This window comes from Fundulus heteroclitus, chromosome 21 (genome assembly GCF_011125445.2).
Source record: "Fundulus heteroclitus isolate FHET01 chromosome 21, MU-UCD_Fhet_4.1, whole genome shotgun sequence".
Classification (NCBI taxonomy): Eukaryota; Metazoa; Chordata; class Actinopteri; order Cyprinodontiformes; family Fundulidae; genus Fundulus; species Fundulus heteroclitus.
Window position 1 is genome coordinate 13158733 of NC_046381.1, and position 24896 is coordinate 13183628.

Consider the following 24896-nt stretch of genomic DNA (forward strand, 5'->3'; position numbering starts at 1 on the left):
GTGGAAGGGATGGGTCTTGCAAAACTTGTTTGGGGGGTCGACATGTGACTGGCTGGCTGAAGACTGATTAGTCTGCAACACAGACAAGTCCAGGACATGAGCTACACACTCTGAGTCTGCCAAGAAGAATAAATCTTGGTCCAAGGAGAAGGAACTGGACTGTTGCTCCCTTGTCCAGAATTCACTATCCAGCATGTCTGTCTCATCTGGCCACATGTTTACATTGGGATTTATTTTTATTTGGGCATCACAATCTGGACTTAAAATATGGCTTGAGTTTGCGCCATTTTATTTAAAGAACTTTAACTTTTGTTGTTTTTACTGTGAGGAAAAACTTACTTGTAAAAATAAATAAAATTGGGCAATATAAAACCTTTTGCAGAGCCTCAATTTACAGCAATTGCAGTTGTGAGTCACTTTGGATAATACAAGCTTGCCTCTGGGGTTTTTGCCCTTAAGGCAAAACTACTCCAGCTCGTTTTTTTATGTTGGATGGTTTCTGCTTGTGAATAGTGATCAAGACTAGCCACCAATTCTCTGGATTGAAGTCTGGACTTTGACTTAGCTATTCCAATACATGTGTTTTCTTAAACCACCTGTGTTGCTTTAGCAGCGTGTTTCGGGTCATTGGAGGTGACCCTCATCCCAGTCTCAGATCAGAGGCAACCTGACAGGTCTTGCTCCAGAATGTCCTTGTCTTTAGCATTATTGTATGCTCACATGTCAGCATTTTATTGTGATTGCTAGTGTAAAGCAGTTGTAGCCCATTTGGCAAAATGACCAACATAAGATAGAAATGTTTTGGCATCAAAAACACAAAATTCAAAGTTTCACAAACCAGTCACGTCATAATAATCACAAGTCTGTCTGTTTTTAGATTTGTTGTCCACTTGATGGCACAGTAGAGCAAACAATCCGTCACAATGCTTCGACTCTTGAGTCAAGCAGCTTCATCTCAACATCTCTAAAAGTTCCACTTTTGTCTCATCATAGAATAACTTCCCAAGTGACTTGGGGATCGCCAGGATGGTTTTTTTTAGGTTATGATAGATGGGCCCTATTTTATTTATTTATTTTTTTAAAGAGTTCCGGTAAACCAGCTACTCCTGGAAAGATTTCCTGCCTTTGTGCAAACTTGTGTGGTTTGATGGACAGACACATTTCAATCACTTCGTTTCTCATCTGTTCATGAATATATTTAATTGGGGGCTTGATGTGTCGCTTTTTGAGATCTTTTAGTCTACTGCTACATGCTGTCAGAAAGGCTCTGTTTAAGGAATTTCTTATTTCTATAGATCGGGCCTGGGTGTAGAGAAACCAAATCAAGTGGAGTTAATCACACTTTATGATTTGATAGAATGCAGCTGTTTTTCTATGTGGGGCAGATTGGTTTTGATCGTTTCTTTTTTTTATGTATAAAAACAATTTGAGGACTGCATTTTGTATTTACTGATGTCATCTCTTTTTTTATGTGTTTAATGATCTCAAACATTGAAGTCAGACAAAAAAACATAAAAAGAAATCTGTAAGAGAGGAAACTTATTTTTTCCACAGCATTTCAACTCTGAGAGTTTATGCGTGTTGTCCTGCTGAAAAGTGAACATCTGTTCCAGTCTTCTGTCTCTTGCAGCCCGTGGCAGATTTTAATCCAGGGCTGTGCTGCATTTAACTCCATCTGTCTTCCCATCCACTCTGGCCACCAAAGAAAAGGTGGAGGGGCGCGTAGGAAGGCATTGAGTTGCTTCAAACCTAAGGATTTGGCTTAGATGGTGTGAGGGTAGCCTAGTGCTAGCTCTCTATAGTGGTTATATGCACATCTTACATTCATTTAATTGCAGAAAGCAGTTATTGCAATATGTATGCGTGTGTTTCAGATTGCTGTCTAGTTGCAAATTTGGTGCTGCAGACTGTCAGTCTGACTATCAGTCTGAAAGCCTCCCAGTGGCGGGATGTTATTGTTCCCTGGTTTCATGAATGCATGGTGGTTGCAGGACTTCAGGATATCTGGACAAAGGTTTAGCTTCCTGTGCAACAAACTGCATCCAGCTCTGGATCGGACGTCACAACTATGTGCCGTTTCAGACACAAAGATACTCGTCCCAGCCCTAAACCCAAACCCGTATCATTGTATATACATTTTGACCAAATCAAACTTTTTAAAAATGTTTCTACTTCTGTTTTGTACACATTACAGACTTTATGACAAATGGGATGCTGGAAAGAGCAACACAAAAAAGAAAAACCTAAAGAATAATCCAACAGATGGATAAATCCCTTTTGGTTTGATATGATTTTAAGCATAAAGTAGTTGGTTAAAACAAATTAAAGCCTATTTAACAATAGCCCAGTGTCAGGAAATCTCTATAAACTGCTATCATAAAAAACTGCACAAACAGTTTCTTTTTCACTCGCACATCCAAAACATTTTAATTTTGTGTGATGACTTCGAGTATGAAAATAACCTCATTTGGGTTCCCTTTTCTGAACCATCGGTGGACACAAACGACAAAGGTTTGGGTCGTAGCATGAACCTATAACATTGAAAACCCTGACGCCAGCAAAATAAGTCACATTTTTATTACTGACAGCAGAAAAATACAAACTATTACAGCAGAATCGGACAGCTTCTCCTGCCACAGATGCGTGATTTGGACGTCTCAGCAGCTGGGACTGGTCTTTTTCACCGTGATTTTTGAAGCAGGTTCCCTACTTCCGCTTTCACCGTGTTCCGTTAGTCGACGTCACAGTGACGCAAATAAAGTAAAATAAAACTATTTAAATAAAAAAACAACAACAAAGATTCGCATTCTAATACAGTCCAACGTTATAACGTTTTTTTTTTTTTTTTTTTTGCTGTGTTGTTATCTTACAGTCAGCCGCAAGCGAGTGTCGTAAAAGTTCGACTTTACAACAGACGCTAAAAGCACTGAGCTATATTATATAGCTCTGTGGCCTTTTTTTTTTATTTCACTTAAAGTCAATAACAATATATATAAAATATACAAGTAAACACTCAGTGGCTAAAAGGCGCTGCTGTTCCGCGCAAGACGTAAGAAAAGGGGCGTGTCGTCTCGCGCCGTGACCCCACGCTGGCTGGTTGATGTAGAGACTGTTCACTGCAGGAAAGTAAACACTCCAAGATGGCTCCTCAGTCCATGTTCAGGGTGGCGGTGCTGGTGTCCTTCTCGGTCCTCCTCACCGTGGTGCTGGGCCTCGGTCTGCCCGCTCTGCTCAACGCCCTCATGAGGACGCTGGGACTGCCGGAAACCAGCGTCACCGAGTGCATCGTCGTGATCTATGCGGCGTTTGTGCTGTACGTCGCGACGCCTCGAATCCCCAGAGGGTCGGTGGAGGTAATGGAGCAGAGCGTTGGCTGAGAGATGTGTGAATATGCACAGGAAGCTCCGGGACTTTTGAGTAACAGGAGATGTTGCAACTTTCTCCCTGATCGTCCGGAAGGGAATTATGTTTTTTTTTCTTCCCTCTCTCCCTGCATTATGCGTAGTCTTAATGTTTTCTGCCTGTCTGCACAGGTTAAAGGGAAAGCTGTGCTCATCACTGGCTGTGACACCGGGTTCGGTCTCTCCCTCGCGAAACATTTGCACGCGCTTGGTTTCACGGTGTTTGCTGGGTGTCTGCTGAAGGTAAGGCTGCATTTAAAGTCTATTTAAATACAGGGTGATTTGCACCCCTGTGTTGCAGAAACACTTGCAACAATTACAGTGAATCTTTTTTGCGTTTTTAATTTTTTTGTACTGAGTTAAAATCGTACAGAAGTGTGGTTGAACCAGCTTTTGCAGCCATGTCATGGCACGCGTCTCTAGGGTTTTTGCACAAAGCGAAAACCATGCCGTGCGTTCTTTGTCAAGACCCTAAAGCTCAATCAGAGAGAGTGGAGGGGGTCTGTAAACCATTTCACCTTTTTAAATAGCTGGGAAAAGAAACGTTTGGACACGGCCCTCTACAAATGCCAGATCTGCGGAGTGCAAATCTAATATTTTCCTGTTGAGAAAGTCGCCCACCCGAGCTGTGGATCCGTGCTGCTCCTCCAGAGTGACCGTGGCTAACCTTGGCCGCTCCTCCGATGAATTCCCTCCCTGCCCGTCAGGTTAGGTTCACAGCCGTGTCTTGGTAGGTTTCGTCTTACCTGACTCCGCCAGATAGATTTGCTCCGCATATCCATCTGGAAACCTTCCGTTGAAGTAACTTTGGGAAGGGGCGAAAATACTGGTTAGCTGATTGGCCTGTGTTGGTGATAGACGGGCCAAATGAACCAATCAGATTCGTCGTCGCTCGTAACAGAGCGACGACGAAAACACAAGCCAAGCTACTCTTGCTGCTGCAGGTAAAGGCTCGTTAGCTCAGCAAAGAAATACTCTGTAATTCCCATAAAACTTGCTCGATAGCCACGCTAACGCTAGTTTCATCGGCTGAAGCCGCCATGTTCTTTAGACTGAACTGTCGCGCTTCTCGTTGCGTCACACCTCAACCGCCTCAAAGCCAACGCTGATTGGACGTTCGTTTGGTGAACGGCTCCAAATTTTCTTTAACGGAGAGTAGCCAGACTGATCTGCGAGTGAAACCTTGAAACCTCGCAAGATCAGGATGGTCTCACGAGGCTAGGTTTCGTCGTGTAAGGAAGACTTTTAAATGCGACATTGTTTACCTCATGTCACTACCGATGTTTCTCGTAGGGTTTTCTGTCCTTAAGATTTCTCCTGTACTTTCATTGAGCTCAAACATTTTGGCCCGCCAAAAACCGTGTCAGGGTGGGACATCGAAGGCAGTTAGAGGTCGCTCCCAGTTGGGCCCAATATACTAACTGCGTGCAAAGAGTTAATGTTAAACGAGTCAAAAACTGCCTTTTTATAATATATATTTGCTTCGCACCGTGCAGGACAAAGACGGAGAGGGTGCAAAGGAGCTGGAGGAATTCGGTTCCGATCGCATGAAGGTGGTCCAGCTGGACGTCTGCAGCGACGAGCAGGTGAAGGAGGCCGTGGAATACATCAGAGGCAACCTGGCCGACTCGCAGAGAGGTAACGTCGCCCGTTTTCATTGCGCCCGAATCTGCCGACGGGCGAAACGGTCGCGCCGGTTCATTGTGACTCTTGTCGCCGCCGCAGGCCTGTGGGCCGTGGTGAACAACGCCGGCGTGTCGACCTTCGGGGAGGTGGAGTTCACCTCCATGGACACCTACAGGCAGGTGTCTGAGGTCAACCTGTGGGGCACCATCAGGGTCACCAAAGCCGTCCTGCCCTTAATCCGCAGGGCAAAAGGTAAACCCATGGTTTTTTTTTTTTCCTACAGCCCGTTACTTATTAACGCTCACTTCAGTGTAAGCATGACAAATCAAAAAAAGCGATGCGTCCAAAGTGCAAAAATTTGAGTGAGCAGACAGTCTGGGGTCTAGGTATCACCGTTAGGGATTAGAAGCATTTTTGTTGAGCTGAGCGGATCAGTGAGCTTGTTAATTTGGAAATATGTTTACATGTAAACGAAGCTTGATCCTAAAAGACAGTTCTGCAACCTTTCTGTTTAATGTGAAAATATATATTTTTTTCTCCCCTGTAAAGGTTATTTATTTCTGGCTCCTAACTCAAATCTGAAGCGTCCATATAAAGACGCTGACCAGAGCCTGTGTTTGTTTTGGCAACCAGGAGCAAACAGGGGAGACGATCGAATGGATTTAACGCGTTTCCTCACTAACCAGTCTCAGCTGTCTGCAGGCAAATATTTGTTCCCGGTTACACTTGGTGATGTAAGGGGCCAAGAATGGAAAAACAAATACAAAAAACCCCCCAGCTTGGGTCAGCTTTCTCTCACAACAATTAAAAAAATAAATAGTTTGGATTCAGTAATCTTGCAAAAAAAAAACAAAAACGGAACATAATTTATTCCAGGAATAATTTTAGAACCTGTTTTTACTTTGAAGTAACAGTCAAGGCAAGTTTAAAGTTTTTTGAGTGAAGCACATTTTAAATATTTTATGTTTTATTTTTAACCAAAGTCATTTTTTTTTATCTCTTGCCTGTAATTTATATGATGGTCCTCAACACAAGTCACTGCTAAAGTTCAACATATGATTAACCATTAAAAAAGGAAAATAGTTTAATTGAACATAAGAAAACTGTATTACAAAAAATATTCAAAGTATTAAAACATAGGAAAGCACAAAATTACATTAAAATAAACTCTTAAATCATCAGGTTTTTCCATAGATGTTTCTCTGTACAGGTATTGTATGATTTTTTTTGTTTTGTTTTTTTTTTCTTGCTTCGGAGTGAGCTAATGATGACAGGATCAGTTTTTGTATGTGTTAGGCTAATGGAGATTTTGGCACATCTACATGTTTCAGATCATCAAACTGCTTTTAATATCAGAGATAACCTGAAGAAACACAGAAAGCAGCTTTCGAGTCATTTTTTTCTTTCATTAAGGGATAAAAGCTGTCCACACCAACATAGCCATTTGTGGAAAAAAAAAATATTGCATTTTAATCCTTTTTTTTTTTTTTATTTCTGGGGTTTCCAAACAGCTGCCATCTGTTCCTAAAACCTTGGGCAGCGATAAAACGGTGTACTCCATTCAGCCTTCCTGTTTGCTGAAAGTCTTGCTCTCTCTCACTCGGCTACAGCCTCAACAGGACTAGAGATGGAAATTAGCAAAATGACTACAATCTCTCACGCTTACCTGCTAATATGAATGTGCATTGTAATAATACTAAAACTCAGTTAGCCTCTTACATCATTGTGTAAAATCTGAATTGATTCCAAAAATGGCAAATTTTGAATCTTCTTTGCTCAGTAAAAGCAGCCATATCCACAGGTAAGCCTGGTGTCGTATCACAGCCCATCAGCCACCAGTATGGTGCGTTCACTGACTGAAAAAAAGATACGATTTTTGAGTATCCAATGGACCTGTAAATCCTGACCAGAAAAATCAGACCGAATTATCTTAACCACTCAACAATAGCATGATGAATATAAATGTGGTGTCTCTCTCTGTGCCTGCAGGCCGGGTCGTCAACATCGCCAGCATGTACGGCCGGATGGGCAACCGGCTGCGTTCCCCGTACTGCGTGTCCAAATACGGCGTGGAGGCCTTCTCCGACTGCCTGCGCTACGAGATGAAGACCTGGGGAGTGAAGGTGTCCGTGGTCGAGCCGGGGAACTACATCGTGGCCACGGGCATCCTCACCCGAGACACCGTGGCCACCACGGCCAACAAGCTGTGGAACGAGGCCCCCGCCGAGGTCAGGGAGGACTACGGGAAGAGCCACTTCGAGCAGTACATGGCGCTGATGCGCTCGTACTGCGGCAGCGGCGAGAAGGACATGACCCCGGTTCTGGACGACATCACGGACGCCCTGAGGTCGAAGCGGCCGTACACGCGCTACAACCCCATGGAGCCGCACTGGTGGATCAGGATGCAGGTGATGACCCACCTGCCTGGCGCCGTATCCGACCTGCTCTACTTCTAAAAGTCCCGCTTCCTGTCTCCTGTCTCACAGTAGATCCGTCGGCAGCGCGTCCGTTCAGAGTTAACCCAGCGTGGGGTTTCTGATTCCTCGGCAAATTCCTGAAATCGTTCACTGATTAAGCCTTAATACTTTATTATTTAAAACTGTCAGCATAATCGCTGCAGTTTTCAGATTTCTAAGTAGCCATTACTTTCTGTTTGGTGTCAGCAGGGTTGCAGGGCGCTCATAGCTATAAACGCCGCACTTATACCGCTTGCTGTGTTGTTTCTTTATATCTTTTGTTTACCGTCATACTCTAAGAGATGTTTTCCCTCGCGCCAATCATCTCGCGGGCCCCCCCCCCCGATGGCACGGAGACAAAAAAGGGCCTGAAAGGGCTCCTGCTGGTCTGTTGTCGCACACGGCGGAACAGACCGAGGCCCGGGCCTCCGCCAGCCGCTGTGATGTTCGCCCCAGAGTTATGTAACAACCACACAAACCCACTTTGTCCCACACGCTGCATGAAAACCAGCGTACGACTTCAACATGAAGGGATTAATGAGGGTATTTGAGGGTGGGGTCACTATCCGTCTTTGTTGATAAGGTATTATGTAATATATTGAATTATGCAGATGAACAGAGTGATTTATTTTAAAATACTAGTGTCATTTTTCAAACCCGAATCTTTAATAAACCAAAAGTTTTAATCGAGTTGAAATGGTTCTCAATCATTGGTGTGATTTTTAATAATGGCCACCAGGCGGCGCACATGCATCAAAAAACTGTGACTGCAGGACTCACAGGAACGTCTGAACTAGAGAAGGCAATTCAGGTCAAACCTACACAATATAAAGATTTATTACACACTGATACAGGCGGAGGTTTTCTATAAAGTTGGGCGACTATTGCTTGCAGCCAATGAAATGTCAAAATTCAGTTTCCAGAAAGGAAATACTGGGAGTGTACCACGAGTAGTATCAAATATTTGTACCTCAAACGTTAGTTATGGCCTTCAGAATAATGTGGAACACTGACCTGGGAATCCCACTAAAGGTGAAGAAGCTGTGGACTCAGTGTTGTATCCAAGCATATTATTGGAAAGTTGAGTGAAAGGAAAAACTGCTGTAAAAAAAAAAAAAATTAAAAAAGCTGCGTATCTAACAAGGGTAAAGTGCAATCTTGTGGGACTGTGAAGTCTTTTTTCTTCTTCAGTAGGCTGACAGTTTTAAATGTGAAATTTAAACATGGCTTGAAATCAAGCGAGCCAACATTAACAGCTTTATATCAAACGTCCTCGTAGATTTGTGGCAAATCTACGAGCCGCACCGAATAACAGCCCGAGTTAACCTTTTGATATTCTGATTTATTTCAGCTCATCTAATACTCCCTTCTTATATTTACACAAAAAAAGAAAACGTCACGCGTGCATTCAAAGACAAGCAGATATCTTCATATTTTATGCTTTTTTATTACATCTTTAACACGCTAAATCTTCTAAATTATTACACCTGAAGACGATCTCCCCTCCATGAAAACAGTATTAAGAGCATAACATTACATTTTTTTTCACAGCACTGCCTTTTTTCTTTTAAATCATTCCACAGCATGAATCTGCTTCTTCACTCTCACAAGAAGAAAAAAAAAAGGCTTCGTGAGACAAACATCACCACAGAAATGTAAGCAGCACAAAAGCACCAAAATAAAAAAAAAATAAAAAAAAAAATCAAACCTGGGCCACTTGTTTGTAATATTATCAAGACATCTGTGTGAAGGTTTTATTGATTTCTCAGGTTTATTCAGCGGGGGTAGTTTCTTCCCCACCGAGACAAATAGTTTTTTACGAGCGGTCTTGATAATATCCGTCACAACTGACTCTAATGTCTCTTTAAAGCGGGTCCGGGTGCAGCTACGAGGCTCTGCTCATGCAGCCTTTTTGTTGGAATGTGAAAAAGATCCCAGAAACAAAACCTAAGCAGGGGGGAGGATACTGTAGTTCTGTTGTAATATCAGGCTAAATATTTAAATATTGAGCTTTCTTTCATATTTATGTGGCTAGTTTGCAACAACAACAAAAAAGTGAAATCTTACACTAGTCATACATTAAGATGTAAAAATGATATCTTAAACCCTTGACGATCTGTAATAGTTACTTGAGGTGCTCGTACAGGTTCAGGTCATGATTACATCACGCCTGGAGTCATGTTTACCACTCCACCTTGTTTTTTTTATTTAAAGTCTTTTTACATGTAGGCATTCACTGTTCATCTAATACTCGATGAAGTCAGCTATGGTAAGGTCACTTGAAATGAAAGACGTCAAATAAAAAGGGCATTTTATGCATGACCAAAAAAAAAAAAAGGGAGTCACGGTAAGCCCGTGACATTTGGGGAGCGCCAAAAGAAGGAAATACTCTTTCACACGAGGATGTGTTGGACCATCCCGGCACATCTGCTCCTCGCTCCGCTGATGCACATGCAAAGCTGCAAGCAGATAGTGATGAGAGAAGTGGGAAGTACTGGGGTGGGGTGGGGTGGATAAATGGGGCGCTAAAGCTTTGGTTGCCGGAAAGCTGCGAAGGCACGTTAAAATCTCCTAAATCCTTAAAAGTGGGGCAGAATGTGTTGGCGGGTTTCACTTTAATGCTTTGCGACATCACAGACGCTGCAGAAACTGGGAGTCGGGGCGAAAGCATTGCCTTAAAATAAAGTTTTTCTTACGACAGGGGAATCCAGCAAATGGTTGTAGATTTTTGGGCATTTCCAAAAACCCAGGGATCGAGGCGGGTACGTCACAAAGGGGTCTCGATCCTCCACGGATGCTAATTCATTGTGCAGTTTTTATTATGACCGCTAAGAATCTCCATCAGAAGCTCAGTAATCTTTGTTATTCATGATTTATATCAGTTCACCTGTCCAAAAAATTGTGAAATTAGCACTTTAAATTCATCTATTTAAAGATTTAGCCATTTATAAATAAATCAGTCGCAGCTTTAATATCAACTATCTAGAGAGGTACAAAAAAACAAAAACAGGCCGGTAAATTAAATTAGGCTTTTTTTTCCAAGTTGCTTGCATCTGACTAGTGACAGAGACTCAAACAATCCAACTTCTCCCAGCTCTGTGAACGCACCACACCCAAGAACCATCAGTTCTCACCGACAATACGCTCCGGTTTGGAAGTCATTACCGAGAGACGACTCGAGGGAAACCATTTTCAGGATCAGAGATCTAATAAGAAGCCATTTGTTGTCTTTATCCAACATGGCGAGGCCTGTCTGCGGTTCATTCAGGCTGCGAGACATTCGGCAGACAACAGGAAGGCTGGATAGAGCGCAGCAAAGTTTCTGTTGTATTATTCTGAGCAGAATCCGTGTTTTGGAACGTGCTAGATTCTGAAATACTGGCAGCCTTTTAAAAACCTGAGTTAAGGGTCTACTCTCTGCAGAAAATACACACAGAGACAGATTTTATCAGTGCTAGCTGAATGCTGAAGTTTGAAATGTGTACTCTTAAATCGATCGTCTTTGTTTTAGAAACAGCAACAGCTAACTCACACAGTGTGACATCACCTCTATTCATTAAACAATGACTTAAATGCTGCTTAATATGGTTCTTAAAGAAAACTGGGGGGAAAATCGATGCTGGCTGATCATAACCTTCCAAAAACAAGAGATTGGTGATTCCGACCGGTGCATCTCTACTCCTGTCAGTCGCCTCAGATGCTCTCATCAGAGACCTTATACACGATACCGCGTTAGCTGGTTTGTAAATGACTGAGCGCGACGTCGCAGTGGAACATGCTCTCCAATCCTTTAGTCTGTTTTTCCTTCCCTCGTCTCTCAGACCCCTCATCCCCTTCTCTTTTTTTGTGCCCGGGTCCAACCAGCTGCAGCTGGAGAACTCATCACCGCAGGCTTTGTGATGGCCATCATCATCATCATCAACATCCCCCTGCTGGAGTGGATCCCTGCCAGCACTCCTCCTGCTGCAGCTTTGATTGCTGCCCTTCAACATTCAAACTCCACCTAATCCCCTTCCAGCGAAAAACCCCGCTCGCTCCATACCGTCGCTGTAGCAAATATAAACTTGGATCATTTCTGCCTCCTCAAGGAACGGGGTCGCTTTCTCGTAACGATGGCTGTAATTTGGAAGTGCTCATACTTGACCCCCCCGGTGACCCTCTACTCCTTCAAGTAATCACTTATTCAGGAGCAGTGACATCATCCTCTCGGCTGCCTGGGCTGGTCCCACACTCCCCCCCCCCCTCTGTGCTCCAGAGAACTGGGTTTATATGTTTTGAATTACGCCACGACTCCAAAGGTGATCTTCAGACGCACGGCTACGACCCCGACATTCATCAAAAGTACGAAATTTCACCCTCTTTGCTTTATAAACCCACTAACCAGCAGCATGTGCTTCAACGCACTTTTTTTGAATAAGTCATAAAAATAAAAAATAAAGCAGATAACGGCCACTGAAATTTGTGGTTGTAATTAGAGCTGCAGCAATCCACCAGCCGGACGTTGAAATCAGCCATTTTCTGCTTGATCATCAGATCAAATACTAAAAAAAAAAAAAAAAAAAAAATCCTACCGATTTGTTAAAGCCATATAACTTAAGAGCTCCCACCATTTTCATTATATGCACTGTGATGAACGTTTTTAGTTTCCAAAAAAGAAAAATCAGAGCAGATTAGCTGGGGAAGTGGACTTTGGTCCATAATGTGGATAATCTTGTAATTCCTTCATCGGCTGTTGGTTTCAAAACCTGCAACACATTTTCTTCTCGTGTTTTATAGTCCTTTTGGGGGGGGGGTAAAAAAAATAAATGATTCTAAAATCTGAATTGACAGATCAGGCCTCAGAACATGGGTTAGAAAACGGCGATCTCTTCCAGCCGCGAACAGATTCCTAATGGGAAATAGAAGGAAGTTGAGTTTGACACGGTTCCTCTTGTCTGCGTCATGAGGTTGGCTGTGTAATTTGCCCCCTCTTTGTAACATTCACATGATGTGGATACAGCAAAATGTGGCACAAGCAGTTCTATTGTACAGGGGAGGGGGGGGGGGGCTACTTTGCACAAGAAATGGAGGAAATAACAAAACATAAACAGATGCATTGTAATACATCAACCTCAACATGGATCCTAACAAATCTAAATAAATATAGTTTGGTCACTTGACTTTTTAATCAATGATTAGCTGAAGTTGTGGATTAGTGGGTCCACAACCACGAAAAAAAAAAAAAAAACAGAAACAAAAAAGCTTTAAGACAAACAAAGTGAGTCGACGTGTAAGACCTTTAGGCATGGCTCTGAGTAAGTTGTCATCTAAAAATATCTCAATATGTCGTGTGTGTAGTTTAAAAAATAATAATAAAAATCACATCTTTAAAGAAAATTGTTAAAAAAAAGATTATACATTATCAACATAAAGAAACCTAAATGACACCCTAATAGATACCAAGGGTGAAATACATGCCGTTGCCTATGACCTAACATGTGGATAATTTAAAATGCGACCAAGAGGTCTGTAGTCAACTCTTGGGGTGCGTGAGTCTTTTCTCCAGCCCTCCCTCTCTTTCTCTCTCTCTCTCCCATGCTTTTTCCATATCTCCTCTTGGAATGCTCACAAAGTGGCCATTTAAGTCCTGATGATGTGTTACGTCTTCAGGCTCGGAGCAGAAATGTTAGTGTGTGTTCTGGATCTGTTTTATGTATGGAAGCCATTCGTCTGTGTGTGTGTGTGTGTGTGTGTGTGTGTGTGAGGACTGGATCAGGAGGCAGCCAGGGCTTTGATCAGGTACAGTTTGTCTCCCTGCTCACTGGTAAAGATGGGAGCCTTTTTGTAGTGTTCGACAAGCTCTTCCATAGAGTTGAATTTGCGCTGTCCGATGCAGTAAAGGTTCTCCTTCAGCTGCACTTTGAAGTGCTTGTTCTTGCTCTGCGCCTTCAGGGAGATGGAGAAGTCGTTCGGCTGAGAAGGTAAAAGAGAAACAAAAGGTTAGTGAGCATAAACGACAGGGAGGATTGGAATTTAAACGGATAGTCCAGAATTTTTAGTTAGCTGTTCCTCTGAAGTAGCATTATTCTCCTAGACTCTAGAGGGCAGTGTTGCGCTCCCACGCCAAACGTACTACACCCCACTACACATAAAAGTAGACAAAAACAGTTTTCAACAAAGCCTCATCCTTTCGTCCAAGAGTGATATTGATTTCTCTCCGGGAATTGTACTATTCCTAACTACTGTCTGCATAGTTAGGAATTTTCCTAGGTGCGCGGAGCGGAAACATATGGCCGCGCAGAGGGGCGTGGTAGCCAAAATTATGTAATACGGCCACATGGATCTCGCGGATGCATTAAGCATAAACCAGGCTTGAAGCAGACTTACACCTTAAAGTAACTAATCTTGAATTGCATGCTATCAGGGTTTTTATGTGAATGCTGTTTTATAAACCTTTAAACCATGGCCACGCATGCATCGAACAGTTACCCAAGCGTAGCTGGGTAAAAAGTAAATAATAATATAAGTAATGTACTGTTTACTTGAACTTCTGTAATACTTTTGCTTTCACAGCCTTTTTTTTTTTCTTTTTTTACTGGTTAATACCTTCTCAGCTTCTGTGTAAACAAAAAACGCAAAGTGCTACGTGATCGGAGTCTCTTACGAAGCTAAAAGTCTGCTCTGGCCTTGGTCTACAGTTAGCTGTAGCCTTCTTTGCATTTATGCTAAACGAACATGACAACAAAGTTAAGGCAGAGGAAATGATTGTTAAACATCTCAACTCTTGCCTTAAAGGCTATTAACGGGTACTTCACAACAAACGTCAATAAAAAAGTAACCCAAACAGGTGTAAAAAAGTTAATGAAATTTATGAAATGTGTGTCACAAAAGGGCTTTTGGGTACGGACCCCTTTAAGACATTTAAGGTTTTACACGCAGTGTTTCACGTGTCTTCAAACGATTCTGGCGCCTCTTTGTTCTCTAGTCTTCAGTTGTCTCCAAAGATCAAATAGGATTTAAATCAAGTAAATGATTGGGCCGTTATAGCAGCTCTATTTTCTTTCTACATTATCTTGCTGGAAAAAAAAAAACTTTCTTCAGAGTTCAAGAATTCCCCTGGTACAGTTCTCCTTTCATCCTTCCTTCATGGACAGTATCACATTATAAACTACAGCCCCACACCATATGATGTTTTAGGGGGTGAAATCCTAAGAGACACATTTTGCTGTCATCAGACTACACAACACACTCCAAGTATTTAATATATTTGTCAGAATATTGTTAAGCCAATTTAAGACGTTAATCTTGCTTTTACTTCGGCAGTGGAGTCTTACGCAGTAGGCGTGCCCAAAGGGAGTTGTGTTTTTTTGTTGTTTTTAAATGGAAATTTAGGGCTTTCTGTGGTTCTTGGCTCCTGAAAATCCGATTATTCTTTTGACTCCTCGGTCAAAAATTTCACAAGAAGCTGATTTACAGTGAAACTCATTTCTTTCCCATCATGGCTCCAACGGTGACCACGGAAACGCTCAAAGTTTTTTTTTACCATGTCTGTAACCAGTACCATCAGTATGCTTTAGGAAAATAAGTTTGCACAAGTCTTGAGAGAGCTCTGTGCGTTTATCAACCATATTTTTTGTGCAAATCCTGGGTAATGACAAATCTTGTGTCACTCCCTTTTACATATGTGAATTTATGGACTTATTGGATTTGAGGTTTGCGTATCTGTGGATTACTAGGATTGGTACTGACAGGAAATTCTGACCAGTTTACTCAAATGGAGATGTACGTACGGAGGGAAATGTTGGTGTGCTCCATATTTATTTTTCCCCGTTTAATTACTACATGCGAGGTAGCAGCTTCTTGTAACCTTTTACCAGAACGTCATTTTATAAATTCTGGACTACCCCTTTAAGAAGCAGGTCTGAATGACTGACCGACGACTCGCTGTCTCGGATCAGGAAGTCTCCCTCCGTGCCTCTCTGGTTTAGCGCCACCTCAGCCTGGTGGCGCGTCACCTTCCCGTAGTACCACTCCTTCCCTGCAAAGCGGCCGCTGCCTGAGGGCGAGATGTAGTCACAGTCAGGCGTCGGAGGCCCCGCCAGCCCCGCCGTGGATTTATGGGAGCTGGAGTCGAGCACAGTGACGTAGTTCTTAGGCACCAGGCCTAGCTGTCCGTCCGCTTTGCGGCACTTCCACCACTCCGGGTCGTTCTCGGGCTTCTCTATGACGTCCATCACCTCGCCCCGCTCAAAGTTCAGCTCCTCGTCGTTGCCGGAGCTGAACGGGTAGAGCGCCTGGACCGTGTGCAGCACCCTGTTCCCGTTCGTGCTGGTGCTGACCACAGCCGCCAGCTTCTCCGTCAGCGAGCCGGCCGCCGGGTCTCCGAGCCCGCCCATGCCCCCTCCCCCCGCCGTCCCGTCCACGTCTTCCGTCACGTAGTTCGACGGGAACCAGCCGGAGCGTCCGTTGTAGCTGCCGCGCCACCAGCCGTCGCTGCACTTCTCCATCACCACCACCCGCGTGCCCTTCACCAGAGAGAGCTCGTCCTCGCGCTCCGCCGCGTAGCTGAACTTGACCAGGGCCGGCACGTTGAGGTCGTACAGCCGCTCGCCGTTGTCTGTGCTCAGATCTGTGTCGGCGTTGGACGCCGTGTCTCTCATCCCCCCCTTCCTGCTCTTCACCTTCCCAATTCCTAGGAGCGGAAAAAGCAAAACAAAAATAAAAACAGAGATCAGCGGTGATGTGCAGATGCAGACAAATGTGTTTAGTCAGCTTTAGTGTTACCGGAATTTAGAAAAATTCAACCATTGAGCCATTTTAGACTATTGTTACGTAACTGTCGATACGGTTCGGCCTTTAATGCACCCGTACACTTTCTACAGATGCCAAGAATCGTATCGCACTAACAGTGTGAACAAACGCTGCGTTAAACTATTTTTTAAATATTGTTGGATGATGGGCAAATAATGGACAGAATCGTGCACAATAAATTTAAAATGTCTCAATTGCAACACACCTGAATTCACAAATATGATGGTTGCTATATTCAAATTACTAATCTCTACTTGACATCAAAACACAATAAATATATTCTTTATACAAGTCAATTATGGAGTAAAAGTACAATTTAGGCACAGTTATTTATCGAGTTAAAAGAGTTAGGCAATTGTTTTTAACAAAAATAAAGAAAAATAAAAACAGAACTATAGAACAATTTAGAGTGGCAGTGCTGAACTTGGAGGTCTGGACCTTGACGCTACAGCGCATTAAAGCTTTAAATGTTAGAACAAATAAAACAGACCTTATAAGTAGAGAACAGTCATATTGGCTGACACCACAGGTCTGTATACTAACGCATTGTGAAACGTTATAGGGAAAGGCTAAAGTGTGGTCCCACTGAAGGCACATATTACCAGCAGGGGTACTACTGGTAATACCTTTTTTTCAAAAAGGTATTATCCCCTCCTAGCAGACAAACTAATCAATATAATATTTAAACAGATTGAGATTATTCTGCTGTAAGTAAACAAAATATATATTCTAAGGCTTTTTACACATCTTGACGAGGAGTGGCAACAAATCTGTCCATATTAGAGTGCCAAGGTAAAGTCAAGTGAAATAAATCAGAAGCTAAATAAGTTCCTGCAAATATCCTCTTGCGTCAATGACAAATCTGGTAGTTTTTTTTTTTTTTTTTTTTTTGCTACAACAGCATCTATTACGAAGTAATAGTATTACGAAACTCGGTTTTCCCCCTTAACTTCCTAATGGTTTGGGACAAGTTTCAACAGAAACAGGAAAACAAAAAAAACAAAACAAAACAAAAAAAAACACACTAAGAAAATAAAGCAATAATTAGCATTACGGGCTTTCTGAATATCCGTCCCTTTTCCACATCAGAGCCCAAACCCCCCACGCTCCAAATCCACATACATTCTTGAGGATTAGGCCTAGGTGCTGAAGAAACAAAAAAAAAAAACAGCTATGCTGGCATGGCGGGATAAAATAACTGAGTGGGATGAAAACTTGTTTTGACATGGGCCTACAAATCCTGTAGAAACGTTTCTGTCTTTGCATACAGACCCCCCTCCCCGCCAGCTACAGCTTCTTTGCTGCTTATCCCGTTGCACCGACCACCTCGGCCCGCACTGCGTCCTGATTTCAAAGTCCGCTCCTTGTCTCCAGCCGTGCGGCCTCGCTGCGGTCTTATTGTTGCGGGGCTGCGGCCATCTTATTACGCTGAAACGACTCGGGCTGGGCCCAACCAGACGCTGATATCACAGACGGTGACAGATTTAGGCCCATTTCTGATTACGTTCGCAGGGCTGCTGCTTGCATAATCAAAAGACAGCTGGGTGAAATTATACAGCGAGGCAGGGTGGAGTCTCCGGGACCGCGCTGGGAGGACAGCGCGCGGCGCGGAGGAACACGGGCAACCTTTACCGCGGCCAGATTGTTGCTGAAAGGTGCCTCTGACTCAAAGGGGGGGGGGGAGCAGACAAATTTCACGGTAGGGCTGAGAGTCCGACGTCAAATTGCTTCCAGGTAGAGCCTGTTATTAGTCCCGCCACTGTGCGTAAGTACAGGGTGCAGACGGGGTGTTAAGAGCTGATGTCTGAAGGCGGAGGTTACGCGCCGCACACACGCCAGTGAGGCATCTCTGCACCGACTCGACGGAGACAAAACGATATCAGAGGATGGATACGGAGCTGCAGGCCGACGAACACGGATTACTTTGTGACCGGCACCATTTAAAAACAGTGATAACAGAGCTGGAACCTCATGATCCAGTTTAGCCCAAATAAAGTTTGGAGGCCTTCTTCTACCGATAGAGACATCTTTCAGCTCCAAACGGGAGCAGATTGGCAGGGTTTATATTTTATCTACCAAAAGCCTTATCAGTGTCCTTGTCGTTGGTGTCCATTTACTGCCTTTGTCTGCCTTTGTCACCGAACGCTTTGCATTAGAAAAAGCACAGCCGCCGCATTTGCCTAGATGCTCAATCTGCGCTGAGGTCAGCACTGGGAAGTTTGGATTTGCCTGCATGGCTTAGCGACACCAACAGCTTCTCCTAAAGCCCGTCTGTCAGGCGGTTCTGGAGCTCTTCATGAGGATTCACTTGTTGGCTGGGTGGGTGGGAGAGCTTCCTCGTGCAGTTTGGCGGAGATGGTATCTTTTCGCATCAAACGCACGGAATGGAAACCCATTTTCCACATAAGGGGCACAGCTGCACTGAGCTCAGGTGGCGCCAACACATCCTGGCAAGAGGCTGGTTGATATTCAGCCAGGTGGCGGTGTTCAGCCGACTCCTGGACATTTGGGTACCATCGCTGGGAAGCACTCCATCCTCACTGCACACTGGAGGCAACCCTGCTGCGCTGGATTTTATTTAGTGGTACCGGAAGAAAAGGAGGGCTAAAAAAAACTAATCCATAAACACAATTTTCTGATGTGTTCTGGAAAACAGAAAACCCCCCACATCACTTTTCTGGTACTTCACGATTATCCGTACTCCCCAGACACATCCACGGTTTCTCATGATCTACAGCAGTAACCTGGCAGGGCAGTGGTACATAGAATTTATTTCTATATGTTGATTTTCACCGTTTTAAAATGACCTTTTGGTTGAGCTGAGATTTATGACCTCATGTTGCTATGGGATATTTATTATTTTACGACGCAGCTGATTCATAAGTCCAAGGTAAACTTCTCCCAAAGGAGGCTAATAAAAGATACTTTGCCTTTGACACAGTTGGTCCATCAGATAAAATACCAATAAAAACACAATGGCACGGTAATGTTCAGGCTTTTTGGTACCAGCCCATAATAATCTGTCTTTCTCCAAGTCCTGACCTGCCAATTCTAAGAAACAGGAACTTTTACTTTTCACCAAGACGAACATATTAAGTAATTTCTGGTGAAACTGAAAATTAGTGAAATGCTGGATTTTTACATGTCCGTAACCATTATATGATTTTCAGTAAGCAGAAGTGCTTCATACTACATGCTGTTGGTGAATAAGGGCCACTGACAAACTCCAGTTACAGTGATTACATTAAATCACACCTATGGCAGCAACTCCCGGCACCGAGGTATGCCAAGGATTGAAAACGTTACATGTTCCTGGTAAACCGTTGCTACAAAATAAAGTTAATTTAATCAAAGTGTAGGGGCGCCTGGAGTTTTCACCTGCAAAAATGAAGGCGCTGCCTGAAAGTAGGTGATCACATTTTCTCTGTGCTTACAAAAAAAAAAAAAAAAGTGAGCTTATTTGTTAAACTGTCAGGTCCATCGCTCCTATTATGTCAAGCTCTGACATTTAGTTTAAACGCCCACCTGTAAGTGTCTAACTCCAGCAGAAAGTATAAAATTCAGGCGGTCATTGTCCATTTCTTTTCTTAAACCAAAATAACTGATTAAATAACTAACATTATTAGACGTGTAATACTAAATTGGCGAATTAGATTCCCTAATTTGTAGTTCAATGGAAAATTTGACTACATAAAATGTTATCAAAATATATTTTGCTTTGCTACATAGCATCGTGTTAGAAGAACGTGTCTTTATGTCGCACGAAATACCCACAAATATCGTTTGGGTTATTAGAAAAATGTGTCTGTAAGTAAATGGCTGGGAAGTGCACGTTTTAAAAGAATTGGCAGACACGGCTCAGATCTAAAAATACACCCCTCTCCCCATTTCGCCTCACTTTCTGCACCTGACAGTAATCCTAAACACGGCCCGCCGCTTGAACTTTGTCAGCACGTACGGTGTGGGAGTTTCAGCTTCCCCTGAAAGCCACAGGCCTCGTTGCGGCTCTGCTGCAAGCTGGGAAAACCTTACGAAAGAAATTAGCAAACGCCGGTGCGCTGGAAACTTCTTCTCTCGTACCGCGTCACGGGCTTTTTTTTTTTTTTTTTTTTTTTTTTTTTTTTTTAACTCTGCGTATTTCCTGAGAGAGGGATGCGGAGGGAGGAAATTACACAGAATCAGATGGATGTAAATCAGTGTAAAACAATGACGAGGAGCACAACACGCACGGGTCGGGGTCGTCTGAGAAGGAAAGAAAGGAGAAAAAAAAACAATTGTTTACAGATGAAGTGCAGCGACACGAAGGGAAGAAAGTGCCGGGAAGTTTGTCCAGTTACCAGAGACATACAGGAATGAGTTTTTTTTTTTTTTGCTCTTTCCCCTGACTCTGGCCTGCCTACGCTAGCTGGCTGTCCATTGTCTGCCAGGGCCCTTTCGACCTCCCGGCTTCCCTCCATTCCAGGGCTCTTCCTCTGTGGACGACAACACCCCGCGTCAGGCTGTCTGACAGGCCTTTAACATCCCTTTGCGTTGACACGGACACTTTTTCCCCCCCCCCCTTCCAACCTGTCAGTTCAGCACGAACCCGCCCTCCGCCTCCTCTTGCGGCGAGCTGCCGTCCCGTCCTGCGTCGCAATTCTAGTCAGGTTGCTTAAATTGCTGTGTGGCAACGTCCGTCGCCTGATTGCAGACGCTCGCGAGGAGCTGTTCATGACAACAACGGGTCGTCAGACAGGTAGTGGGAAAACAGCCGTCCTCAGCCGTATGCTTTGCTCTGAGACGTACGCATTAAATGTAATGACAGCGTGTTGAGCCAGGAGCAGCGTGAGTCAATCAAAGAGGAAAAGCAGACACACACACACATACGCGAGTGAGTCGGCGTGCTCGCGGTCGGGGCTGCCTTCTAGACTCCGCGGCTTCAATCGGGTCTGCCAACATGGCTGACGGATACGCAGGAAACGTGCGGGGTTCTTTCAAACTTCAAAAGCAGGCGGCCATCGATCTCTGCGACGGAGTTCAGCGAGAGGTGCTGCGTTCAGGAGCCACAGAGTCTTCCAGGGTATAATCTGTCAGGTTTTATCTAATCAACCAGAGAAAATTCAGCTTCCGGAGCCACACTGATAGTAAACCTAAACTCATCTTCATCTTTACAACAGCTCTGGAATGAGAAAGACTTTTAAAAATGACCCAGACTGTGTTTTTATTCCTTTTTTTAGGTTTGGTTGGAATGACTCGAACATAAAGGGCTGCACAAGTTCAGGGAAAACATGCTTTTTGCAGCATCAGTAAATATTGTGACAATAACTAACCGATGTTTCCTCCTTCTTTTCCATTATCAGGATGTCTTCACTACTCACATTGAGCTTCAGCATCTCCATCACTCAGATCTCTATTCGGTTTGTCGGGGCGGTGGAAGTCCCTCTAACTTGCCAAATGAATTTATTGGCATTCAGAGTGGGCGTGAAAATCGCTAAAACATACCAGCCTTCCAAATATTTCCTCCAAGGAGTCCCTTGTCGTTGACGCAATGATATCTCGATTCAATATATAAGCATACATCCAATAAAAAGCCCCTAGGGTTCGGTATATTTTAAAATAAATATAACATTTTGAAAGGACGAATACTTCTTTCAGCTTTTCCCTTTCTGCACCTTGTCTTCTCACTCCAACCATCTTCATCTCCTCTTTCACTCCATCCATAAATCTCCTCTCTGGTCGTCCTCCAGGCCTCCTGCCCGGCAGTTCCAGCCTCCTTTTACCGATGTACTTACAATCCCTCCTCTGTCCGTGTCCAAACCATCTCAGTCTGACCTCTCTGGCTTTATCTCCAACACATCTAACATGAGCCGTCCCTCTGATGTGCTCATTCCTGGTCCTATACAACCTCGTCTCTCCCACAGAGAACCTGAACATCCTCTCTGCTACCTCCAGTTCTGCCACCCGTCTCTTCCTCGGTGCTGCTGTGAAAGGCTAATACTTGGTGAAATAAATTACAATTGTGTAAATGAAACATAGTTTTACACTACAAGCCGATCGTTGAACAAACCTGCTGGCAACTCATTTCATACACAGGTTTAATCTTGGAATTGCATGTAAAGTTACCGTTTCGAAACCCTTCAAAAACTGGGTTAAATTGGGTTTATTTTACACCGCTAAGTCTTTCTGTTTTGATCTTTCAAGCTTTTTACCTCCGTTATGGAACCAGCTGGATTTAAAAAAAAAAAAAAAAATGACATTTTAAAACCTCAGAAGGATCCCAATCTCTCTACACACACAGACTGCTGTTTTGGTTATGCTAGCAGCGCTACACAAACAGACCGCTAACGGTAGCTGCTAAGACCGTTATTATGCTTAATAGTTAAGATTTTATTTTGCCCCAAGCCTTTTTGTAAATTAAATAAACCCGCAGAAGTAGTCAGATCTGCACCTCCTGGTTTAGCTGCCTGTAGCCATTTTAAAACCATTCAAAATAAAAGTGGTCACAACGTCAGCAGGTATTAACAGCCTGGTGCCGTTTGGTTCAGGTTTGGTTCTGAAGGTTAAGGGACCATTGCCGATAACGAGTGTCCAAAATTAACTTCCCAAATCAGATGAACTTCCCAGTAGATGTAAAAATCAACCGAAAAAGCATATTTTTACCGGCCAAAATATTAAGTCCGACTGACTCCTGTTAAATATCTCCACATAATCCCGCTACGTAATTAGCCTGAGCTAAACGCTAGTTGTTAGCGAACAGACATGACACGGTTGCTTTAGTTCTCGCGTCACATGTGCAGGTGTTTGTGAGTTTGTTGTCATATGGGCAGACAGCAAAGGAACATAAAGAAGCATCCACCCAAATGATGACTGAAAAACACGACTTATCTGGTACAACCATGTGGCAGCTAGCCCTCTGAAATTTACTCGCCTAACGGAAAATTTACTCACATTGGGCATCAGGCGAGTGTTAATTATGGACCCTTCTTATAACTTCATAGAGCTAAAAAAAAAAACAACAACTATCCTTTACTTTTTATCCCCATTACCATTTAGTCTTAGCTTACAGAAATAAAACCCTGTTTTAGGGTGACTACCCTCACACAGTGCGACGTCTGAGCCCAATGTAAATAATTCCTCAGCCTTTACAGCTGGAAAACCAAATAATATTCACTTTTCGGTCAAATCCAAGCAACAACAACAACAACAACAAAAAGGTATTGGGATCTAAATGTAGTAAAGTTGGCTCAGGATATTGCTTTCTGGAAATTCCTGCAATCGTTCAAACTTATTTCATAATCCAGTGAACACATGGCAGACAACTTCAAGCTTCAATAGTGGCAAACAAACACATTTTAAACCGTTGCTCTAATGCAAACATATTTTCCGATAGATACTATAGATGATAATCGGTGTCCTGTTAAGCAGCCCGTGCTCTCTAACGTGTCTGCCCTTCTGGCAGCTGTTCAGCAAGCGCAGACCACTGCTCTCTTCCTCTGATGGAGGAGAAGACAGGAAAGCAACACGAGGCGACACGGCTTTACAGCACAAATACATTTCAGGCACGGCTGACTTTGATTACTCTCCCTCTCTCACTGATCTTAGTCTAAGCTATGATTAGGAGTCCTCTTTTGTTATTCAGTCAGGAAACAGGACTGAGCAGTTTGGAGGGATGAAGCGGGAACTCGAGAGCGACGCATCCAGCAGACAATCCCAAACGGCATGATTCAACTTCCCTCTGACTTCTCACTTCCTCTTTGGCTCGCACAGAGCTCGCAGAGAAATGTGGCTCAAATTAGAGTTTCCGCTCGCTGGGGAGGCTGAGAAACAGGAAAAAGGAGGGAGGGGAGGCCAAAAGAAACAGAGAAGGAGGGACAGAGAGAAAACGCAGCAGCTTACACGCAAAATGTCTGTTGGCTCGTCTCTAGCGTCTTCACCTCCGCTTTAGAGACCAAGCAAAGCAGTCAGTGACATCCCTGCACATAGATCCAGTATATAGAGTTCAGATTACGGCAACAGTTGGCCTTGTTAAAGGAAAGTGTGTCAGTGTGGCTGGAAAGCAATGACAGTCTGATCGCCATGAGGGGTGCATAAGATGGGAACCCGAGCCCCGTCAATCATCCAGGACCCCCTTCCTCCTGGTTACACAATGACTACAGTGTTCTACGCGAGGACCCTTCCACTGTAGCCCACGGCCGGCAGCAGGGGGACCCTCCCAGAATCAGGGCGCTCGCCCTAAAAGAAAACAGGCATCTGGTATTCCTAATACGTCCGGTAAAAGAAGAGAGGGGGGGGGGGGTCTTACTGAATGATACTGTATGTAGCCCACCCTCAAAACGAGGCTAACGGCAGAAGAAAAACAATGAGGCGAGATTCCTGCCCGCGTGTGTGTTTGCGTTTCTAAGAAAGAAGGCTTTTAGGGGCCAATTACAGGCTTCGGCTCGGCAGGCTTTTCAGAAAGCATATCCACCCAGTCCCTGCAGCCGCTCGCACACTCACACAGACACCCGGCCTCTCTTTGTCAGGCCCAAACGGCTTCACGCTCAAATCTGTCGCTGCCCGCTCTCTCATTCTGACACTTTCACTCGGTTACCTCAAAACACACAATCAGCCAAAGCTAAAAAAAAAAAAATCTGCACTTGTAAGT

At 43.8% G+C, this 24896-nt stretch overlaps 2 protein-coding genes across 5 annotated transcripts in view; one reads left to right on the top strand and one right to left on the bottom strand.

The window, feature by feature from the left end:
• Positions 1–3069: 3069 nt before the first annotated feature.
• Positions 3070–8173, top strand: bdh1 (3-hydroxybutyrate dehydrogenase, type 1). Its single transcript, XM_012880163.3, has 5 exons — positions 3070–3353; positions 3534–3644; positions 4898–5039; positions 5127–5279; positions 7017–8173. The coding sequence occupies exons 1-5, from the start codon at positions 3141–3143 to the stop codon at positions 7481–7483; spliced, it is 1086 nt and encodes a 361-aa protein (XP_012735617.2). The 5' UTR covers positions 3070–3140; the 3' UTR covers positions 7484–8173.
• Positions 8174–8908: 735 nt separating this feature from the next.
• nck1b (NCK adaptor protein 1b) overlaps positions 8909–24896 on the bottom strand; it is a 50068-nt gene continuing 34080 nt past the window's right edge. For all 4 annotated transcript variants that reach the window (XM_012880161.3, XM_012880159.3, XM_021307362.2 and 1 more), the window contains 2 exons: positions 15397–16154; positions 8909–13435 (listed from right to left, as the gene is read on the bottom strand). In XM_012880161.3, coding sequence (XP_012735615.2) covers positions 13235–13435; positions 15397–16154 — 959 coding nt within the window. In that variant the 3' untranslated portion in view covers positions 8909–13234. The remainder of the gene's footprint in view (positions 13436–15396; positions 16155–24896) is intronic.

Coding starts and splice junctions, on each gene's coding strand:
- bdh1 (XM_012880163.3), top strand. CDS start 3,141: ATGGCTCCTCAGTCCATGTTCAGGGTGGCGGTGCTGGTGTCCTTCTCG. Junction 3,645..4,897: donor TTGCTGGGTGTCTGCTGAAG/GTAAGGCTGCAT, acceptor CGCACCGTGCAG/GACAAAGACGGAGAGGGTGC. Junction 5,040..5,126: donor CCTGGCCGACTCGCAGAGAG/GTAACGTCGCCC, acceptor TCGCCGCCGCAG/GCCTGTGGGCCGTGGTGAAC.